The 23,211-nt window shown below is 36.3% G+C and overlaps 1 protein-coding gene and 1 pseudogene across 3 annotated transcripts in view; both read left to right on the top strand.

Annotated features, from left to right (window-relative positions):
- ATP11B (ATPase phospholipid transporting 11B (putative)) overlaps window positions 1-22,463 on the top strand; it is a 143,491-nt gene extending 121,028 nt beyond the window's left edge. For 2 of the 3 annotated variants that reach the window (XM_023187473.1, XM_023187475.1), the window contains exons 29-30: window positions 13,319-13,452; window positions 17,519-21,119. In XM_023187473.1, coding sequence (XP_023043241.1) covers window positions 13,319-13,452; window positions 17,519-17,600 — 216 coding nt within the window. In that variant the 3' untranslated portion in view covers window positions 17,601-21,119. Of the gene's footprint in view, window positions 1-13,318; window positions 13,453-17,518; window positions 21,120-21,272 lie in introns of those variants that run through there. The other variant, XM_023187474.1, reaches the window with a different exon arrangement.
- On the top strand, window positions 3,877-5,107 carry LOC111523140 (annotated as a pseudogene).
- Window positions 22,464-23,211: the final 748 nt, after the last annotated feature.

Here is a 23,211-nt window from a genome sequence, read left to right as displayed (position 1 = left end):
CGCCACTGCACTCCACCTTAGGCGACAAAGTGAGACTCCGTCTCACAAAAAAAGATATACTTAATTCTTTATAAGAGTAAATATAGGTTCAGTATCCTTTATCCAAAATGCTTGTTTCAGATTTCAGATTGTTTAAAGAGTACTTGCATTATACTTATTGATTCAGCATCCTTAATACAAAATCTGAAATGCTTCATTTAGCATTTTCTTTGAGCATCATGTCTGCACTCAGAAAGCTTCAGATTTTGGATTTTCAGATTGGAGATACTCAACCTGTAATCAGATTTATTTATATGTATCCTTAGAAATTCTACTTTAGGCAGAGCATTTGCAAACTTACACGTGTTCATAGAGGTTTCTTAATAATATAAAAGGTGATAATATTAGTTCTTGTTACCTTTCCAGTAGCCTCTTTTTAAAGGAATACATAGGAAATATTTGGACTACCTTAAGGTAGGCCGTTAGACAAGTTAAAAATTAAAAGTGCTTATATATATTTTGGTTCTTTCACTATAAAGCTAAAATTGATTTAGTCTATTTGATTAAAAATGGAATGTACAGGCCGGGCGCGGTGGCTCAAGCCTGTAATCCCAGCACTTTGGGAGGCCGAGACGGGCGGATCACAAGGTCAGGAGATCGAGACCATCCTGGCTAACACGGTGAAACCCCGTCTCTCCTAAAAAATACAAAAAAACTAGCCGGGCGAGGTGGCGGGCGCCTGTAGTCCCAGCTACTCGGAAGGCTGAGGCAGGAGAATGGCGTAAACCCGGGAGGCGGAGCTTGCAGTGAGCTGAGATCCGGCCACTGCACTCCAGCCCCGGCGACAGAGCGAGACTCCGTCTCACCAAAAAAAAAAAAAAAATGGAATGTACAGTGGATCAATCATTTTATCTATGTGTAAAAGCTAGTATAGTCTTCCTTCTTGGCTCACTAAATTTACTTCTAAATGACTTAACTGGGTGTTCTAGGTGGTCTAATCCAAGAAGGAAATCTCTGCTTCTACTCAGGGATCTTCTAGCCTGCTGGGGTTGGTGTATTTTTTCCTTTCCTTTTTTTTTTTTTTCTGAAACAGTATATGGTCATTGAAATCCTATATGTAACATTATTCCTTTGTTATGGTCAGTAATCATTATTTTAGCTTTATATCATTCCTGATTTCAAATGATGGAGAAATGGCTAGAAAACTGTCAGCTACTTCATTGTTTACCAGAAGTAGCAAGAAAAATCGTATCAAAGGAAGAGCTGTCAGCATGTTTTCTGAGCCTTGTTTTTCTCCAAAATAACAATGTGGTGTTAAGAGTGAATAATAAATTCTTTTGATGGCACAGCGAACAGCTCTACAAATGTCAGTCATGTATGTGTATCACGTATGATATTTATTCCTCCTGTAGGAACAGATGTATTTACAAAGCGTGTCCTGTGTCTCTCTTAGGTGATGAATACAGCTCACTGACTTGTTGTGTGTCCATCCCTTTTCTGTCCACTTATAGATGTACTCCAACACAGTTGCTTTAAGTGACGAGTTCATCGCACTGCAGCCATTGTCGAGGGCAAGGAATCAGCTGAGCAAACTTAGGTAGAGTAGGAGGAGTAGAACCTCATTAACTCTTCTGCATGCTAAAGGTCAATTAAACAATATCAAAAGATGGGCAGAGGCATGAATAAAGAGTGGGGCATTTTTGTTAGCATGGCCCTGTCTCTGGCTAATTTGACCTTTATTAACATATACATTAAAACCTAAAAAAAAAAAATCCATTTCTTCTTTGAGAAGAAAATTCACATAAAAATTCAACGTGATCACAGAACAGAGATCTATACCTTGTTAATATATTTGTACACCTTAACTATCTTTTCTAGTACAACTCTAATGCTTCTGCTTGTCATGTTATTCATATTTATGAATGCTCCTGCATGTTGAGTAATTAAAGCTACATATTTGGAAGTGAGAGTTGCCCATTTTTTTATCTTGCCTTAATTTGTATTGTAAATACATGCGCATATTTATGTTTGTATACTGTAATGGCTGCTGAAGCATTTCATATCCTGGCTACTATTTAGTGCATCTATAAATTGAACAATGTGTGTGTATGTCTTTATCTCCACAGACAGACGCATTCTGTCAGTTTGTACAAAAAATAATAGTATAGAGATGTCTTTTGATAGAAAGGGATGAAAGCTTAACTTCTAGGACTTTTTATATTAAGATACTAAAACTATGTATTAAGTATGGTTTGAAGGGGGAAAGTAATATAACTTATTATTTTTCTTTTTAGAAATTGGCACTTTTCCATTTCTTGCTCGATTGGATTCTTACAGATTCTTAATCACGTATTTTTTAAAATTCTTTTTTATTCTCAAGGTTTCTAATCTTTCTCTATGTTCATTTGAATTTTAAATTCTTTTTTATTCTCAAGGTTTCTAATCTTTCTGTGTTTTTCTGATCAAATGAATGACTTTTACACAGCACCACTTAAATAACCTTTTATAAAACTCTGTAAGTTCATAATATTGAGCCATTTAAAGATTTATTAAACCTTTCAGGTTATTATTAACTTCAACTTTAAAAAATATTCTATTTCAAATTATAATGGTGTAATAATTACAGATGAGTATACAAATGGGTGTTTAAGTGGTAGTCAACTAAATTTTATATTTAAAATGAGAAATAAATTAAAACAAAGATTTACCTTCACTTTTGGCTCAGCCAAATATGTGTATCACAATTTTATCAGTAGGTGACTTTAAAAACAGTGGCTTTCTATCACATTTTTTAGCATCTAATTATTTAACTCTAAAGCAGGAGCGCTCATTATTTAAAAGCACACTCTGGCCAACTGTTTTTTGTCATATAAAGGTAACTTTTATATTGTGAATAATCATATTTTTATGAAATCATTTTCACATATCATACTGGCTTAAATCAAACCACATTTTTTTTAGCAAAGCTAGATTTAAGAATAATGGAGAAAGGAAATCATAAATCAAAGAAATCACTGATTCTGTAATACTCTGATAAAACAGTAAGCTGAACATTGATCTGTGAAAGGTCACAATGAGAACAGGATATGGATGAGATGGTCTTTCTGCAAGCCACTCTCCAATCAGGTGGTGTAACAAGTGGGAAAGAATGCTGTTCAGAGAGCGGCAGGCCTGAATGCTGATGCTGCAGCTGGTGCGACTCCCAGTGGGTCCTAACCAAGTCACTTAACCTCTGGGCCTCCGGTTCTTCACCTGTCACATGATCATTTTACATACTGTGGTCTGCTTATTTACCATCAGCATCATAGAAAAACAAAAAGAAGAAATACTGTGCTCAACTAAAAGCCAGGCAGAGAAACAGTTACTCAGATTGAGCAGTGAGTGACCACTAGGTGGACATTTGTTCATAGCTGCATGGAGAGTAAGTGTCCATATACATCTTTCTGCTGATGCAGCCTCTGAATTTTGAATGCATCAGTTTTTTAAACTGCATTGAGCAGTATTCCATGGGTGTGATCCATAGTAACGTAACTGTTTACTCCTGTGACAGAGAGGAAAACTGTATGGATATCAGATATCTTTAAGAGCTTTTTCATCTTTAGTCAAGTTAGTACTTCTTAAGGACAATTAAGGCCAGGCGGTGGCTCACGCCTGTAATCCCAGCGCTTTGGGAGGCCAAGGCGGGTGGATCCCTTAAGGTCAAGAGTTCGAGGCCATCCTGGCCAACATGGTGAAACCCCATCTCTACTAAAAATACAAAAATTAGCTGGGCATGGTGGCAGACACCTGTAATCCCAGCTACTCGAGAGGCTGAGACAAGAGAATCGCTTGAAGCCAGGAGTTGGAGGTTGCAGTGAGCCAAGATCATGCCAGTTCACTCCAGCCTGGACAACAGAGTGGGACTTCTTCTTTTTAAAAAAAAAAAAAAAAGAAAGAAAATCAATACAAAACTATTAACAATTTTCTTTTGAATAAACAAAACTCATTTTGAGTATTTTCCCTTCCACTCTTCCCCTGTATTATAGGCAAAACTATTAAGATATCTTCACATAAACTTACTATACTCTTGAAACCAAAAAATTCTGATAATCTTTTGTTTATATCAGAAATTCAGCATTGCATCTTTCATAGAAATAATTATTGGTCAGTCTTAATCCTGGGAAAATACATAGAGATAAGGCAAAATTGTTTTTTATTCATTAAGGACATTTTCTTGTAATTTAATAAGATTTAAAATAAGGATGGCTGTAGACACACTTTAAACTTCCTTAGAAGGTCTCTAATACAAATACAGAAAAAGAACTGAAATGTGTGTAAATTATTGACCCTCATTAAAAATCTGTTTCAAATTGAGGATTAAGTTTATTTTGTTAACAAATAGATCAGGTGAAGCGCTTTGCACACATGCTCAACATTTCTAAGGCCATGAAGTCCAGTTAGAGTAGAGAAGTCTTCTGAGAAGGGAAGCAGGAAAGATGAGAAATTGGACATACCTTTGCAATAAGAACCCTAAATCTTGGTGGCAAATGAATTTAATAGAAGAAACTGAATTTTATTGAAAGAAATTTGGTTTTAACTTAGTTGTAATATATATTTAGTTAGAGCTTTGTGCACTGGAAAATCATGGCTTTATTTTGTGTGCTTATGTTCCCCTTAAGAAGTTCCCATTAGGGAAACTGCCCCTTCTTGGGGGTCATGATGGGCAGCAAGATGGCGTCTGCCAGTAGGGTCGTTCAGGTAGTCAAACCACACACTCCATTAATAAGGTTTCCTGACAGACGAGACAATCCTAAACCCAATGTATCAGAAGCTTTGAGATCAGCAGGGCTACCATCTCACTCTTCTGTAATTTCACAACATTCTAAGGGAAGTAAATCACCAGATTTGCTGATGTATCAGGGTCCGCCAGATACTGCAGAAATAATAAAAACATTACCTTAGAAATACAGAAGGAAACTTGTGTCTCAAGAAGAAATTGAATTTATCCAACGTGGAGGTCCTGAATAACCATGGTGGCTGCTGTTTGTCATCAGACAATAGAATTGTCTTTACAATAAAGGACTTCCAAAATGACAGATGAGAAACTGTATATTAAACACCTTTAATAAATACTATGAAAAAAATGAAATATAGAAGATTTAGATGGACACTTGTATTTCCTAATTTATGTATCTTGGTCAGCTTCTCCACAAGCTTACCTAATTGTTTATACACTTTATACTTATTAAAATATACATTTTTTTAAAAAAAAGTTCCCATTAGCCCTCTTTTGTGACAGTAAATGTGCTGTTCTTTGAACATTTCTTTTGTGCCTCAGATTGTGGACGCCAACTTGTTGCTTTGATTTTAAACCTCTATATGGTGAAGAGTATCATTCTGTAATATGAGACTTGTTGCTTTTCTGTCCTTCCAGATGGAAGAAGATAAGGGTTCAGTCAGCTCAGCATATGAATTTGCTGAAAGCCAGCACAGAGGGGAGGACAGTAGGCACCTGCTAGCTGAGGCTTGCAGCCAGCAGGACAGTTGTTGCGTGCACTAGGTAGTACTGCGCTGGACCTTCCCGGGGACTCATCCGCTAAGTTCTCATGCTTGGGGGGCATGTCATGGGACATCTGACCTGACATTTCCATTTCGTTACTAATTCCTTCACTGTTCCTCATATGTTGTTTTGATTTCATTGTTTTCCTTTTTTGTGATCTTTACATTTTTCATATGTCCATCCCTGAAAATTTTGTCAATCTCTCTTTAGAGTTCCAAAGATAAATCAGACTTCACCTAACATTCTAAGCTGTGAAGATATTCTCACAACCTGTTGTCTTACATTCAAGAAAATACTCCTTTTCACTTCTCCTTTTGAAAATGTCTTGCTATTTCTGCTTTCTCTGAAATCATTTTCCCCCTTGAAGTTGTAGTTGTGTATCATTTACCTGTCTTAATGTAGTTAGATACTGAATTACTTGTCTAAGTCACCTTTTAAGTTGAATGATCAAAGAGTAGGGTGCTTAGACAGTACTGAGAAATTTTCTGCTGACTGATATTCAACACACTTTCCATTCTTTTCATAAATCTTTTGAAACAGGGTCTCATTTCATCGCCCAGGCTAGAGTGCAGTGGCACGATCATGGCTCACTGCAGCCTCAACCTCCCGGGTTCAAGTGGTCCTCCCACCCCAGACCTTTCTCCTGTAGCTGGGACTACAAGTGCATCCCACCATGCCCAGCTAGTTTTTTGTATTGGGTCTTGCCATGTTGCCCACACTGGTCTCAAACCCCTGGGCTCATGCGATCTACCTGCCTCAGCCTCCCAAAGTGCTGGGATATAGGTGTGAACCACCACACCTGGCTCATAAATTTTCATAGTTGTATCTTTTTAATAAAAATTTATTTAAAAAGGCCGGGCGTGGTGGCTCATGCCTGTAATCCCAGCACTTTGGGGGCTGAGGTAGGTGGATCATGAAGTCAGGAGATCGAGACCATCCTGGCGGACACGTGAAACCCCATCTCTACTAAAAACACAAATCATTAGCTGGATGTGGTGGTGGACGCCTGTAGTCCCAGCTACTTGGGAGGCTGAGGCAGGAGAATGGCATGAACCTGGGAGGCGGAGCTTGCAGTGAGCTGCGATCGTGCCACTGCACTCCAGCCTGGGCGACAGAATGAGATTCCGTCTCAAAAAAAAAAAGAAATAACTGATGAGAGCTTGATTTTCTCTTCTCTTGAGGAATAACCCTGACAACATTTCTAGACCTAATTGGGATATGCAGAATATTTTGATTGGTAGTAATTATGGAGGATAAAATTTCCTGCCACTAATAATTGTATTATTTGGACTAATTGCTATTTTATTTATTGTCATTACTAGTCAAGAAAGTGCTGTTGGGATAAGCAGTGATGAAATTTTGTAACAAAGCCACTTGAAAATTGTAAATCTTTTAACAACATTATAAATCAGACCTTGGAACAGGTAGAATAATTTAAAGAATCTGAACTATTCTGTAAGATACAGTTTTTAAATTAGATTAGTGGATTGCCCTACATGAAAAATTAATCAACTCTGTTATTAAATATCAGTTGAAAAGATATTCAGAAGAATTTGGAATTTTTATTTGTTTTGGTATGCTTCATATGATATTTACAGTGTATTTCTCTTGCATTGTGCCTTGCTGTAGAAAGATGTTTAGTTTTTTTTAATATGCTCTGATTGAGCTCCAAAGAAAGTTCATGTGAAGAGCTTGCTGCTGCCTAGGATTTATGTTATGCCCTGGACAGTCTACAAAGCAGATTATCTACTTGAGACCTGATAATAACAAAACTATAAGATTGTGTCCTCTGTGATAAAAATTCCCCACACATTCGAGTTCTAGTGGATATTGCATACGATGTGGATCTGGTACTGCTTTGCTTTAATATGTCCATTAAATGTACTACAATACAGTTGAGAATTGGGTTCTTAGAATGTTCCCATTAAATAACGGAAGCCTTATTATGGTGACTTTTGCAAAGGAATGATAAGTGAATTATCTCTTACACCCTGTGATGTTAATTTACCCTCTGCATTAAGTTTGGGGATTTTATCATTTTTCACAGGTATTAATTTCTTCCTCACCTAAACTACAAATTCCCTGGTCATATGTGGTTATTTATGTAACCAGTAGAGTGAGTATATCATTAAAACAGAAGGCCCTTAGTCCTCTTTCAAACTAGGAATAAGCCAGATTATCAAAATAAATTTACCAAATCAGTATAATTCTCATCATATTTTTCTTTTCTTTTTTGAGATAGAGATGTTGCCCAGGCTGGAGTGCAGAGGCACCATCTCAGCTCACTACAACCTCCACCTCCTGGGTTCAAGCAGTTCTCCTGCCTCAGCCGACAGACTAGCTGGGACTACACATGCAGCTAATTTTTGTATATTTAGTAGAGACAGGGTTTCACCTTGTTGGCCAGGCTGGTCTCGAACTCCTGGCCTCAAATGATTCACCTTCCTTGCCTCCCATAGTTCTGGGATTACAGATGTGAGCCACTGTGCCCGGCCCAATATTCTTATTTTCATACTTAAATTTAGGTAATACATACAGAAATCTCCTTCTCTTAAGAAATTCTTAAAAGACAGTATGGAAGTATTTTATAACCATCTTTCTAAGTTGTTTATTTTACTTAGAGGGAAGGAGAGAGGAAAGGGAGTTTAGAAGAGTGAATATGAGCTTGAAGAATGTTTTGGAGAAACAGGCCTTGAGTAAGATATATCAGTTACCCAGATTTCATCACTTCATGGCTATCTCCATCACAATTCTGAATTATGAGATGAAGCTTATTACTTGTTTTAGAGATTTTATGATTCTTAATCAGATTTGAAAATGTAATATTTGATGACCTGATTTTATATTAAAAAGAAAAACATTTCCTTAAACAGAAACCTCCTCTTTTTTCATTTTGTTTTTATAATTAGAGTTGAAAGCTTCTTTCCAAATAACTCCTTTAAGGCCATGCAAGGTGCTCACTTTGATTATATATTATATAAAACACCTTTCAGGGCAAAAGACCTAGCATGGTTAATTGTTTGACAGTTATCTAAACTTCAAAAAAACAAAAACCTTTATTTGATTTGATAGAATGTCATAGGTGTGACTAAAAAATGTTAGAAATGTAAGATATTTTTCTAAAATTTATAAGATTTAAGGAAGGTTGTAAGGTTTCAGGAAAATATTTTGTATAAGCAATAAGAAATATCTGTTTATTGTCATTGACATGAAAATAATGGAAATAAAAGCAGTGAACCAGAATTTATTTAAAAGTGAAGATGAGCATTTTTGTTATCTGTGCATAGTCATGTCGAATAGGCATAGTTGTTTTGCTTGACAGCCTTTCTAGCACTAAATTATGTGGTCATTCCTGGGAGCAAGTGTGGTGGAAAGTGAGGCTTACCAATCACAACTTCTAGTAAATGAAAAGTTACCTCTTGATACCACCAGGTAGGGTCTCACTCCCATTACTATGCTTTTTTTTCTTTTCTATTATTTATAAGTAGTCTCCCCAAAAATGTAATGATTTCCTCTCCTTACTTTGAATGAAATGAGCTCTAAATGGTCAACTCCATTCTCCCTCGCCCAATTATACTGGCAACTATGGCTGTACAGGTACTCTGGCCGAGCTCTCAGTTCCTGAATATTGAGATCAAAGATATATATATATGGGAAAATAGTAGAGCTTAGAGGTTTGCTAGAGAACAGTATAGCATTTTCTATAGATAGCTTTACAGAAACACAGCCAACATTCAGCATTTTAACAGCAGCTGAGGCTGGCCACAGTGGCTCATGCTTGTAATCCTAGCACTTTGGGAGGCTGAGGTGGGCGGATTGTCTGAGCTCAGAAGATTGAGACCAGCCTGGACAACATGGTGAAACCTCATCTCTACTGAAATACAAAAAATTAGCTGGGCATGGTGGCGGGCGCCTGTAGTCCCAGCTACTCAGGAGGCTGAGGCATGAGAATTGCTTGAACCCAGGAGGCGGAGGTTGCAGTGAACTGAGATCGCACCACTGCACTCCAGCCTGGGCAACAGAGTGAGACTCGGTCTCAAAAAAAAAAAAAAAAAAAAAAAACAGGCAGCTGAGTTCTTTTATTTTTTTCTTTAGAGAAAAAAGGAAACATATACATACAAACTATATATACACATATATAAGTTCAAAAAGTGATCCGAAGAAGTCATTTCTTAAAATTTTTGACATTTCAAGATGTTTACCTTCTCTGTTGGGATGTCTATATTTTAATAACTGTCCTTCAGTTTTAAAGCGAAGGATGGCCAGGCTTAGTTCACACCTGTAATGCCAGCACTTTGAGGGGCTGAAGTGGGAGGACCACTGGAGGCCAGGAGTTTGAGACCAGCCTGGGCAGTATAGTAAGACCCTGTCTCTACTAAAATTGAAAATTAGCCTGACATGATGACGCACACCTGTAGTAGCCACCCAGGAGGCTGAGATGGAAGGATTGCTTGAGCCCAGGAGGTTGAGACTGCAGTGAGCTATGATCGGTTGTGCTACTGCACTGCAGCCTGGATGACAGAGCAAGACCCTGTCTCTCAAAATAATAAAAATAAAGTGAAAGGTGATGAATGCAAAGCAAGATGATTACGTAAGGTCAGATCCAGACCAAGGCCGTGGCTTGTGTATATATGGATACTCAAGTGCTGGCTACCTTCTGGGTGTCATCTCGATGAATTTCTCCTCAGTTTGGTTGAGCACCAGCTTTGAGCACAGCACATGTTGTTAAACTAAAAAGTGTCAGACAAGATCCTTGCTCTTTTGAAGTTTCTGGTTTAGTTCTCCCCAAGTAAATGTGGTAAAGGACCAGTTTGTTATTTTCTTGTTTTGTTTTAATTTCCAGTTTATCTTGAGCCAATGCTTTTACAAATACAATAAAAATGAATTACAGGAAAATGAAATCTAAAAGATATATAAAATAAGCCCCAATTTTTAAATTATTGAATTTAACAGTTGTAAACATACTTTGTCCAACTGTAAAAATTTCTAAGCCCTTATTCTCACAGATTAGAAATGCTTTTTTCTTCATGGACCGGTAATAGTGTTTATGGATCAGCATTGATCCATGGACCACACTTTGAGTCACAATTGGTCTTTTTGCAAGGGGACAGTACCACTCCCTTACACTTAGGCTAAGCTTATGCTGAATACATACCACACTGCTGCCCACGCATAGCTACTCTTTCTCCTCCCTCAGCCTAGAATATCTCTTCTCCACCATCTCCTGCTGTATTGAAATGCCCCCCAAGTCCTTTAAGATGTATTTTAAATGCCACCTTTTTCATCAAATCTTCATGCCCTCCCACCAGTACCACTAACAGCAGCTGGGTTTGAGCTTTCCCTCCTATTTTCTGAGTAGTCTGCCTCTTACAATCATAAGGCAGAATAGTGACGTGGTAAAGGGTTTTGGGCTCTGAAAGCAAAGAAACCAAGATTCAAGCCCCAGATTAAGTGGGTGACCTTGAACAAATTCTTAACTGTTTCCTCCTCTTTAAACTGGGGGTGATCATGATGCCTATTCCTAAGGGCTATTTAAGTTTTCAGTGAGACAATCCGTGAGAAGCATCTTACATAGTCACTGGGGCATACGTGGTGAGCACTCCACTAATGTAACTGCTGTTGATATGTCTTCCTGACTTGTCCTCTCTCCCACCTTCTTCCTTACTTTTAGCTCACCTGATTGAGCACAGGGTTACTATCCCCTGTGGAAACTGGCTCAGTACCTTGCTCAATGAATAGAAGTTTAAGTGCTTGTGCCAATTAAGTGATACAAATAAGCAGCGTAATAGAATCAGAAAAAGAGATGACTCATAGTTGGAGAGGTGAGGAAAGTTCGATGGAGACGGTGGGGTTTAAGCTGAACCCTGGTGTAGGGGTCAGCATTCTGACCGTGATTGATGGCAGGCCCCGACACATGCCCACGGGCAGGGAACACTGCCTGGTTGGCTGGAGTGGATACTGCACCAGAGCATTGGGAAGCAGAGCAGGAAAGGCAGCCTGGGGTCAGGCTGTAAAAGGCCTTCAAGGCTTCATGGGGTGTGGGGCTTAATCCTTTGAGCATGTAGGAGCCCTGGAGTCTGGGTTGCTACAAGGGGTAGATTTGAGACTGGGGACACTGGAGTCCAGTGACCCAAAGAGGACATTGGAAAACTCATGAAATCCTGTTACCTAAACCAGCATTTCCTAAACTATTCCTCTGAATATGAATGATCCTCCTGTTGTTGCTTAGTTTTTCCTGGTTGGGGGGGTGGAAGTGTATGGTTTCTCCCACTAAGAAAATGAGTGGGAGAATTACAATATCTCAGGCTTCCCCCATGGAGATGACCATGTATCCTGACTTGACAGTCCTCTACTTTAAAAGTCTGTTTAGAACGTTGTTAAATTAGTGTTTCCCAAATTTAATTGAACACAGCCTTTTTTTTTTTTTCATGAAATGTATGTGAATAGCTCACAAAACAGTTTAAGAAACAGTGCCCTACACAATTCTAAACCAAGAGTATTGTAATGAAAGAACAAGTAAAGTTTAGCTTTTTCTCAGTGCTTAGCTGATCCTAGGGCACTGTCATCAGACAGTTGCCAGATAAGAACCACGTTGTTTCACACTGGGTGGTGTCGAATCTTCTGAGCATGCATCTTGCAGGACATCAGCAGTTGCTTACGTTCAGAATGCCAGGTTTCTGTTCCACCACGTCCGTCTCTTCTGTTCATTGTGAGCATCTCCACAAACATCCTCTGTTGCCAATGCCTGCATCCAGCACGTGGTGACATCCCAACCTTCGTGGAAGTGTAACCCTGTATTTATTCTCTTCTATCCTCAAAAGATGTGTTATGCAGGATGTTATATATGTAAAAGACAGTGAATTGAAATAAGGTGTTTTTTTTTAAAACAACAGCCCTTGAAAAATTTCGGAGCATCCTTGACAAACAAAGCCAGGGTTGGGATTCATCAATTTACGTGGTCATACCATCTTTCCCCCTCATTTTTGCTCAGTTAAAATTGTTAGTAGTGTGGAATAAAATTATCTTGCTGGGCTATTTATGCCTGAATCAACATAAATCTTGCATATTTTCAGAAAGTAATTCAGTTTCAAATCTTGATAGTACTACTTATTCACTTGTTTAATAAATTGTAATCTATGTGCTGTCAGCTAACTATTAAAAAGCAGGATGAGCTGATGATGGGATGATTGCCACTTAAAAGTTTTTAGCAATTTATGATAAATGATGCTTTTTTCAAAGATAAGTATGGAGTGGCTCTCTGTAGAGTGCTTAGAACCTGGCACATAGTAAAGCATACATAAAGTGTTTGCTGCCATTGTTGTTGTTATTGAAGATTGGGGCGAGGCCCTGCCTGGTTGTTATTTCCCAGTCTTGAAGATAGTTCATACTCCACTTATCTCAGTTGTTAGACATTTTTCATTGAAATTGCAGGAGCATTTTACCTAAAGAAAAACTCCATACAGAATTGGAATTCATTACATTCCTGAGTGGTTGATGGAAATTATTTTGACCGTAATAAATGATTAAAATAAAACATTAAAAGTAGATTTAAATAAAATCCAGCTTCTTAATTTATGTAATTATTTTACTAGACCTCTAATTTAGGATACAAGGTTTTAAAATAATTTTGGATGGTTATACTCTAGTAAATTAAAGCCTTTCATATGTTTCCCATATTATAGAAAAACATGTAAGTTTATATATATTACCTTTGATTTGAAAGTGCTTGTTGTAATTTTCTAATGCTTTTTAGAAGTCCAGCTCTTTAAATAACTAATGTTTTCTGCTTCGCCTCTGCAGCTTACTGAAACAAATGCAGGTATCAAGTGCTTGGACTCCATGTGCTGTTTCCCGGAAGGAGAAGCAGCGTGCACATCTGTTGGAAGAATGCTGGAACGAGTTATAGGAAGATGTAGTCCGACCCACATCAGCAGGTGTGAAATATCTCTAAGTAGCCTTTGCTGCAAATGAGTATCCTATCTGGAACAGGATGAACCTGCAGCTCTAGATACCTAATAAATCAGCAGCTGGTTTTACCAACTGAAGCAGGAAGTCTGCTATTTATTAGCATTCCTTGGTGGTAGAATTCACTTTGTGGCTTTGGGGTAAGGGCTTTTTCACTCACAAAGGAAGAGAAAGCACCTTTGAAGAGACTTCATCTAATGAACAAAACATTTTGTCTCATAGTCTTTCTAAAATGTGCTGAGTAGGAGTGTGTATATGGTACTCTTTCATGGTTTGTATAACTTTCTTTTTTAAATTATACATATACTATTTCCTTTTTATTTTTTTAATTTTTTTTTTTGCTTTTTGTCTTTACAAAATAATCTCAACATAACAGTGAAGTCAAAGGCTTTCCTTTTCTTACTCTGTATATATATTTTCCAGTTGATTATTTGAGGCTTTGAGGTATTTATGAACACAAAAGGCTGTATTTCTGCTCCCCTACATCTTCTTATGTCTGTAATGAAGTTTTGAAATGAGTCGTGATTTTTAAGTTTCTTTTGCTTGGTAGTTATTGTCTAATTAAAAGTGTATGAGTTAGAACAGGCTCTTTAAATTATGGAGTAAAAGAATCTTAGCATTTTTGTCCCCTTCTAAATCTGTTTCTTGAATGAGATTTATCACCATGCCTGCTGTTGTGCACCATAACAACAACAACAAAATACCACCTTTTGGTAAATACCATTTAAAATTCATTGAAACGTGCAATTTATTTATTTATTCATACATGTCTCCAAGAGTTATATCACTATTTAGGGGATGTTAGGGGGTAGAAAGCGCTTTTTCCACCCTTGGTGTTCTTTAGGTGAATGATACCATATTCTCAAAATCAGTACAGCAGTACACAGTATGCATGGAGGGTACAAACGGGCAGGGAGAGATGTTGGTTCCCATTGTCCCAAATGTGCTACATGAATATTAGCACTTTCTACATGTGTCAGGGCTTGGAAAAGGTTGGAAATTACCCCAGGAACAGGTTATAAAGAATGAAGAAGGCACTACTCCTATCTACTGGAAAAGGGATTTTTATTATTTGGTTAGCTTTGTGTTTTAAAAAAAAATGAGTATGATATCATTCATCTGTTATAAAATTCAGGTAACTTTTACTGGTGAACTTATTAGTTCCTCACTTTAGCTTTAGCTTAGCCATGCCTTTATGTTACGATTGAATTTATAAATAGCATTCTTATGTTAACATATGTCTGTGGTTTCAATCCCCATTTATTCTGACTTGATTATAACATGTGATCTGAAATATTTCCATAATGCTGTGATATCATTTTGTAGTAATTTCATTTCATGTAGAAGGATGAGCACTTAAACTCTGGGACTTTGTTATGATTCACATAATTGTATTATAAAATGCGGCTCTGTCATGTACCTAGGACAGCAAGTTTCCCAAAGGAAGTTCTAAAAGAGCTTGATTTATAATATTATTTTACCTGATAACACAGCTTCATTGCACAGAATGAAGATAGGAGTTAGACTAAGATACAATAGAACCTCTACAGAATTTTTTCAACTTCTGTTTCAATGAAAATTTCTCTTTAATGACAATATATGGTTTTGTTAATGATTTTTTTAAACTAGAATTAATTTTAAATGAGCCCCAAATTTTTTCTGATATATATATATATATATATATATATATGTCAATTTTCTTGATATCAATTATGTAGGTAATATACCCCCTTTATTCTTTACGTAGCCATTTTGATGCGGCATTACCTCTTTGGAACCTGCCCCAGGAGTTATTGAATTTACTTTGACATGTAGCTATTATCATCTATACTTCTTTTCACTTAAAGTTGTGCCACATTCTTTTTTTCTGAATTTTTTATTCTCCTAATAAAATGTTTAACTTAGTAATTAATATCATATTTGACAGACTATAAATGCCCTTTCCAGTTTTCTCCAACATCACAGGTTATATTATTGGTTACTATTATTTTCTTAGCTTTTTTCTCATGTGAATAATCTAGAAAGTCTTTTCAGACCTGTTGATTCTTTTCTAGGGGATAAGTCATATAATAACACCAAGCTACCTGGTGCTTTTCAAGGGCTATGTGAAAATTGCCGTAGATACATTAACATTATATTTAAACTTTCAAAGTCATTTTGATACATAGAGTTCTGGTTTTGTTTTTTACATATAATTGTATTTGTGAAATGTGTTGGGCATTTCCATTGTGACTTTAGAGCAGCATCTATTCTCCATTTCTATTTCATGTCTAAGAGGCAGGCAAGGCTGAGGCTGCCGTCACGAGATGTGGAAGCCCTTGGCTGTGTGTTCCATTAACATATTAAACTCAAGAGTAATGGGCATCGCTTGAGAAATACCACCAGTGTTTTTTATATGACAGATTTCTTTGGTGATTACATTTTTACCATCCAGCACAAAAATCGACTTACATTTTATTAATTGGTGTTGTCAGTGAAGTATCCCATATTGCAAGCTTAGTTTCAAAGGGAGCATCATGGTGCTATATGAAGGATATGCCATGTTGCACCCTAAAGAGCTGGATTTTAGCAATAAAATATTTTCTGTTCGTATATTACTAACAGTTAAGTTACTTTATCCTAATCAAAACTATCTTCTAAATAGAAAGTAAGTAGTACATAGTTCAAGTGTTTAATGTTCTGTCAAAAATTATATTTAACATATGAATGCACAATGTGTGCTTTGAAAAAAAAATTAAAAATGAAGGAGACGTTATCTAATAAGATTCTTGGGTGTAAGCAATGTGGAAAAAAGAAAAACTAATATAAAGTATGGCAGTTTGGAATTGAACATCTGACTCCAGATAACTGGGATATTTATAGATGTTACAGTTAAAAGTTATAGTTAAAAGCATACTTTTCCCCCGTAAATACTTACTGTTAAAGAAATTTTCATCTTCTCGTTTTATTCATTTATTCTACAAACACTGGGTGCCTAATATATGTCAGACACAGTTCTAGATGCTAGGCAGACAGTAGTGAACTAGTCCTTCCCTAACCTAAGGCAGATACTGTTCCAGCTTTTCTAGAAACTAGTCGAATTAAAGTTGAGCTACATACAAACTTAGCATCTCTGGGAAAAAGAAAATATTTGACAAAGGTGAATTGGGGCCATTTTTAATGCCCGTCTCTTCCTGTAACATCTCTGTTTAGGGAAGGTGGGAACCCTGGAAAAAGTTACATAAAATGTATTTATTGTTAAATGTGTTTAGTCTCGTAAGAAAAGCAGCCTTTCACTTGGCAGTCCTAATATTGTCCTTGAAGTAGGTTAGTCTGTTTTAAGCATGGCAGGCTACTTTTGGTCTTGAGTTATTTTAGCTTAAATTAATTCAAGCTAATTTAAGTTTACAGCTGCACATAAAGTATTATGTAATGAATTGCTTTAGGGCCTTATCATTCAGACACCAGTTAACTTTTCCAGACCAGTAGAGGATTGTTTGTTCTTAGTTAAGTGAAAACACTAGTGACCTACAGGTGTCTTTGATGCCTTTTGAATACATCATTCACTACATTCAAGCTAATTATGCTGAAGTCTTTAGAATAGGATTTATAGCTGAAATGAAATGATCAATAATAGGAACATACTACTGTTTCATTCCAAAGCCTTTGGTAAGTGGGATTTGGGTTTGCTTTTGTAAACTGAACTTTTCAGTAAAACTGAATGTGCATAACTCTTAATAACATACTTCTTATTGAATTGTTAAGACTTTAAAAAGCATCTCATGCTTTACTACATATAGAAACTGTTTTAATGCTAATGAATGTTTGAATTTTGGCTAATATTTTTATATAATGACTAGAGCATTATTTTTCCCAAGTTTTTATATAATATAAATAGAAAGTTTGGGCATTCAATACTAGTATGAAGAACCTCTCTTTAGCATTTAAATGAATCAATCAGTGATTGCATTTGGGTCCTAAGTTTTAGAGTAAATTTTTTTCTCAATTAAAACATAGGTCCTGGTGAGCCAAACTTTTCTCTTATTGTTACTTTAGATCATGGAGTGCATCGGATCCTTTCTATACCAACGACAGGAGCATCTTGACTCTCTCCACAATGGACTCATCTACTTGTTAAAGGGGCTGTAGTGCTTTGTGGGAGCCATTTCACCTCCTTCCCTAAAATTCAGTGTGATCACCCTGTTAATGGCCACACTAGCTCTGAAATTAATTTCCGAAATCTTTGTAACAGTTCACACCCACTCTGAGTTACAATGGCAGACAAACAGAAAGCATTAATACAAGCCCCTCCTAACACCCTTAATTTGAATCTGAACATGTTAAAATTGGAGAATAAAGAGACATTTTTCATCTCTTTGTCTGGTTTGTCCCTTGTGCTTATGGGACTCCTAATGGCATTTCAGTCTGTTGCTGAGGCCATTATATTTTAATATAAATGTAGAAAAAAGAGATAAATCTTAGTAACGTGTATTTTTTAGTATTAGCTTTATTATTGACTCTTCTATTTAAATCTGCTTCTGTAAATTATGCTGAAAGTTTGCCTTGAGACTCTATTTTTTTATTAGAGTTATATTGAAACTTTTCATGGGAAAAGTCAATGTGAATACTGAGGAATTTTGGTCCCTCAGTGACCTGTGTTGTTAATTCATTAGTGCATTCTGAGTTCACAGAGCAAATTAGGAGAATCATTTCCAACCATTATTTACTGCAGTATGGATACCAATTCCTCTAACTGTACTGTAACACAGCCTGTAAAGTTAGCCATATAAATGCAAGGGTGTATCAAATATACAAACCAGGAATCAGGTCTGTTCACTGAACTTCAAATTGATGTTTACTAATATTTTTGTGACACAGTATGAAGACCCTATAGTGGGTAAATTAGATACCGTTAACATATTATTAATGTCTTTATCATTGGATCTTTTGCATGCTTTAATCTGGTTAACACATTTAAATTTGCTTTTTTTCTCTTTACCCGAAGGCTCTGTGTATAGTATTTCATAGCATCGTTGTAAAGTTTTACTATATCAATAAAAAGTTTGGACAGTATTTAAATATTGCAAATATGTTTAATTATACAAATCAGAATAGTATGGGTAATTAAATCAATAAAAAGAGAAGAGCCTCTTTCTGCGGCCAACTTAGAATTGCTCTTCCCCTTGTAAGCTAGATTTTAGAATAAAGGGTTTCAGTTAATAATCTTATTTTCAGGTTATGTTATCTAAGTTATAGCACACTACCACAATACAGTGGGTTCTGCCAGTGTCCCAGTGCAAGGCGTATTTTCAGGTGTGGCTATGGAATGTAAATTGTTAAAGTCTAAAATGCTAAACTTGTATCAGGTAACGTTAGCAATAAATTACAATGCTAAGAATGATTAATTGGGTAGATGTTACTGTAATTAAGTCATTGCACTTCAAAACCTAACTTACATCCTGAATTTATCAAGTAGTTCTGTATTGTCATTTGTTTTTGTTTTGCTGAGATGTTGTCTTAAGATTTAGAAGTGATTATTAGCTTAAGAATTATTACCCAGCTCTAAGCAAATAATGATTGTATACATATTAAGAAAATGGTTAAATGCGGTTTTACCAAGTTTTCCCTTGAAAATGTCATTCTTTTATGGAGATTTATTGTGCAGCCCTAAGCCGCCCTCCCATTTCATGAATATAAGGCTTCTAGAGTTGGGCTGGCAGGGGAAAGAATGGTTGAGACAAAAATTAAGACTTTATCTTTGTTTGCTTGTGAACTGTTTTCTTGCTAATGTAACATTTGTCTGTTCCAGTGATGTAAGGATATTAAGTTATTAAGCTAAATATTAATTTTCAAAAATAGTCCTTCTTTAACTTAAGATATTCCATAGCTGGATTTAGGAAGATCTGTTATTCTGGAAATACTTTAAAAGAATAATACACCGTACAGTGTCTGCATTCACTAATTCATGTTCCAGAAAAGGAATACTGCAGATATACTCAGTAGAGTACTTTAGTGGAGGATATGGAAATTTGCTTATAAAGTCTCTTATAAAACATACATATGACAAAATGACATTCAATAGGCCTGCATTACATTTACATGACAGTGTTTATTTGCCATCAAATAAACTGAGTACTGACACTAGACAAAGCCTCCAAAGTCATAAAGTAGCCTATGACCAACTGCAGCAAGACAGGAGGTCAGCTCGCCTAGAATGGTGCTTAAAGTGTGATTGATGTAATTTTCTGTACTCACCATTTGAAGTTAGTTAAGAGAACTTTATTTAAAAAAAAAAAAAAAAAAGTAAATGGCATCCACTAGTGTGCTCATCCTAAACTGTTACTCCAAATCCACTCTGTTTTTAAAGCAAAATTATCTTGATTTTAAGAAAAGTTTTCTATTTAAGAAAGGAACAATGCAGTCTACAAGCTTTCAGTGGTTTTCTAGTGCTATATTCATCTTGTAAAACTCTTACTACGTAACCAGTAATCACAAGGAAAGTGTCCCTTTTGCATAGTTCTTTAAAATTCTTTGGAAAGTATGATGTTGATAAATAACCCTTATCTGCCAAAAGCAGAGCAAAATGCTGAATATGTTATTGCTAGTTAATCAGTGGTCTCAAATTGATTTGCCTCCCTTTGCCTTCCTTTGCCTCGTCTGAGGGCTGTAAGCCTGAAGATAGTGGCAAGCACCAAGTCAGTTTCCAAAATTGCCCCTCAGCTAAGGCTTTAAGTGACTCAGCACCCTGCCTCAGCTTTAGCAGGCATAGGCTCACCCTGGGCGGAGCAAAGTACGGGCCAGGGAGAACTACAGCTACGCAGACCTGCTGTTGAGTTGAGAAAAGGGGAGAATCTATGGTCTGAATTTTCTAACCATCCTCTTTCTTGGGTCTAAAGTTCATGATATACAAAGGCTTCCAAAGCTGAGCCCCGCCCTGGCAGTGTCCTGAACAGGAGACTACACAGAGGCAAATCAGCCTTAGGGAACACTTACATTCTGCCCTATGGTTAGTGCCAGGACTGAGGCCGTTTCTGCCGCAGAAGATTGTGAGATTGAACTTACCTGAGAGCTGGAGACTCCTGAGAAGCAGGAGTCAAGGCCACTAGAAAATTGACAGTTAAGAGCCAAAAGTTTTTAAAATATGCTACTCTGAAAATCTCGTGAAGGCTGTAGGAAAAGGGAGAATCTTCCATGTTGGTGTTTTTCCTGTAAAGATCGGTTTGGGGTATGATATTGGGCAGGTATTAATAAAAATAGCACACCAAAGAGTTCTGTAAAACATGTTTTATTGATTTTGGTCCCCACTTACATTCTATTTCTAGGAGTTACCTATTTTCATATAAGTAAAACATTATTAAAGTGCTGTTTTATGTGAAATAACTTGAATGTTGTTCCTACAAAAAATAGATCATAACTAATGATACATTTGTAATAATGGTAATTGTTAGATTTTTATGAAGAATGAGTATCTGGAAATATTGTAGCAATACTTTTAGTTTAAAATTTTGGACCTGAGACACTGTGGCTGTCTAATGTAATCCTTTAAAAATTCTCTGCATTGTCAGTAAATGTAGTATATTATTGTACAGCTCTCAGTAATTTTTTAAAGTTTATGAAGTTATATTTATCAAATAAAAATTTTCCTATATAATTAAAAGTGTTCTTTTATTTAAGCATTTTAAGCCTCTCTCTGTTATCACAACCTTCACTGCCAAACTTGTTTCAAGTTAAATTTTACTGTATTTACCCTTCATTGGAGGACAGGGATATCATTTATGCCTTTCACTGACTGCAGTTTTTTAAAATGTAGTTCTTACCCAGCTTTTATAGATCATCAGTACAACTCTTGGAAAAGACTCTGATAAGAATGCGCCAGCTGTAAAGACCAGCATACCTCAACTAGACTAGAAATTGCATCATTCCTGAAAAGCCAGCCAAGAGCACTTGTGAATTTGGAAATGCCCTGGTTCATAGAAAATATGTGCTTTTTAAAAAAATATAACTGATGATAGAATGTATACTTCCCTATAAAATATTCCCGTTTCCTGACACCCAGTTATTTTCACTGCTTCCTCGGTTGCCAGTTAGAACAGATATAATTGTCTAATCTACATCTGCTTAAAAAGTTAAGCTGTTGTCTTTGCCCAGCTGTTAGTATTTGCAAAGGATGACAATGCATGATTTATGTAATGTAATGTATTTTTGAGATGTAATAATATGATCCTAGACAAATCAATCAGTTTAGGCATCTGTTTTTCTATTTAAAAAGGAGTGTTTGGACTATTTTTAGGATGACTACTGTCTTTAACTTCTAATATACAAGTAGAACATGATGAATAATGAACAAGAAATTTAGGACAAAAAAAAGAAGCATTTCACTGGAAAATTAGTGAATTCAAAAATTCAAGTTTTATATTGAAGAGCTAACTGACTCAAAGGAAAGCCTATTGTAAGTGGAGATAAGTCACCACACCTCTCTATGAACAGCCCGAGCCCTGTGATAAATCAAATTTTTAAATACTAATTTAAGTTAAAATGGTTTGTATTCAGATATAATTTGTACACAGTAAAATGTATAGATTTTAGGATTATAGTTACTCACTTTTGATAAATCTCTACACCCATGTAACCCTTACCCCAAACCAGGTTAAAAATCCTTCAGTCATTCCTCAAGGTTCCCTTGTGCCTTTTGCAATGAATTTATTCCCCTCTTGGTCCTGTCCCAGCAACCATTTTCTGATTCCTGTTGTCATAGATTAGTTTTGCCTAATCTTGAATTTTATGTAAATGACAATACAAGTGTGTCACTTTTGTGTCTGGCGTTGTTGCTCAGCGTGTCTGAGAGACTCATCTATGTTGTGCCAGGACCCATGGTTTTCTTTCTGCTACTCAGTAATGTTTCATTGCATGAATGTACCACAATTTGTCCTTTTTCCTCTTTATGGACATGTGTTTTTTTACAGTTTGGGGCTATTGTTAAATAAAGTTATTATGAACATTCTTTGTGGACTTATGTTTTCACTTCTTTTGTGAAATAACTAGGAGTAGAATTGCAGGGTCATAGGGTAGGTTTATAAGAAACTGTCAAAAAGTTTTCCACAGTGGCTATATGTACTATTTTACACTCCCACCAGCAACTATGAGAGTTCCAGTTGCCATTTGGTGATGTCTTTTTAATTTTAGCCATTCTAATAAAGTATCTCAGTGTGGTTATTTGCATGATGATGTTTAATCCTCTTCATATGCTCACTGGTGATTTACGATTTTTTCAAAATGTCTGTTCAAGTCTGGCCATTTTTTCATTAGGCTACTTTTCTTGTTACTGAATGGTAGGAATCTTTAAGGTAAGGATGTAAGTCCTTTGTCTTATGTATGTATTGCTAGCATTTTCCCCCCAGTTTGTGGCTTGCCTGTTTATTTTCTTAGTTGTCACTCTGGGGAGCAGAAGCATTTTATTTTGATGAAGTCCAATTTTTTTTTCCTTTTATAGTTAGGTGCTTTTCATGACTTCTAAAAACTCTTGTCAGCCCCAAGGTCATGAAGAAATTTTCCCATGTTTTCTTCTGAAAGCATTAGTCTTAACTTTTATGTTTAGGTCAAAGATGATATCTCAAATTCATTTGAGTATGATGCAAGGCGGCAAGGAATGAGGATTGTCCTTCCCCGCAACTCCCCCCACCCTGACAAGGTTATCTGGTTTGACCCCATTTCTTTACAATATTCTCGTTCTCCATTGAATTGGTATGGTG

Source organism: Piliocolobus tephrosceles, chromosome 2 (assembly GCF_002776525.5).
Source record: "Piliocolobus tephrosceles isolate RC106 chromosome 2, ASM277652v3, whole genome shotgun sequence".
NCBI classification, from domain to species: Eukaryota; Metazoa; Chordata; class Mammalia; order Primates; family Cercopithecidae; genus Piliocolobus; species Piliocolobus tephrosceles.
The sequence above is the reverse complement of the archived record's forward strand: the minus strand, read 5'-3'. Positions and strand labels throughout refer to the sequence as shown.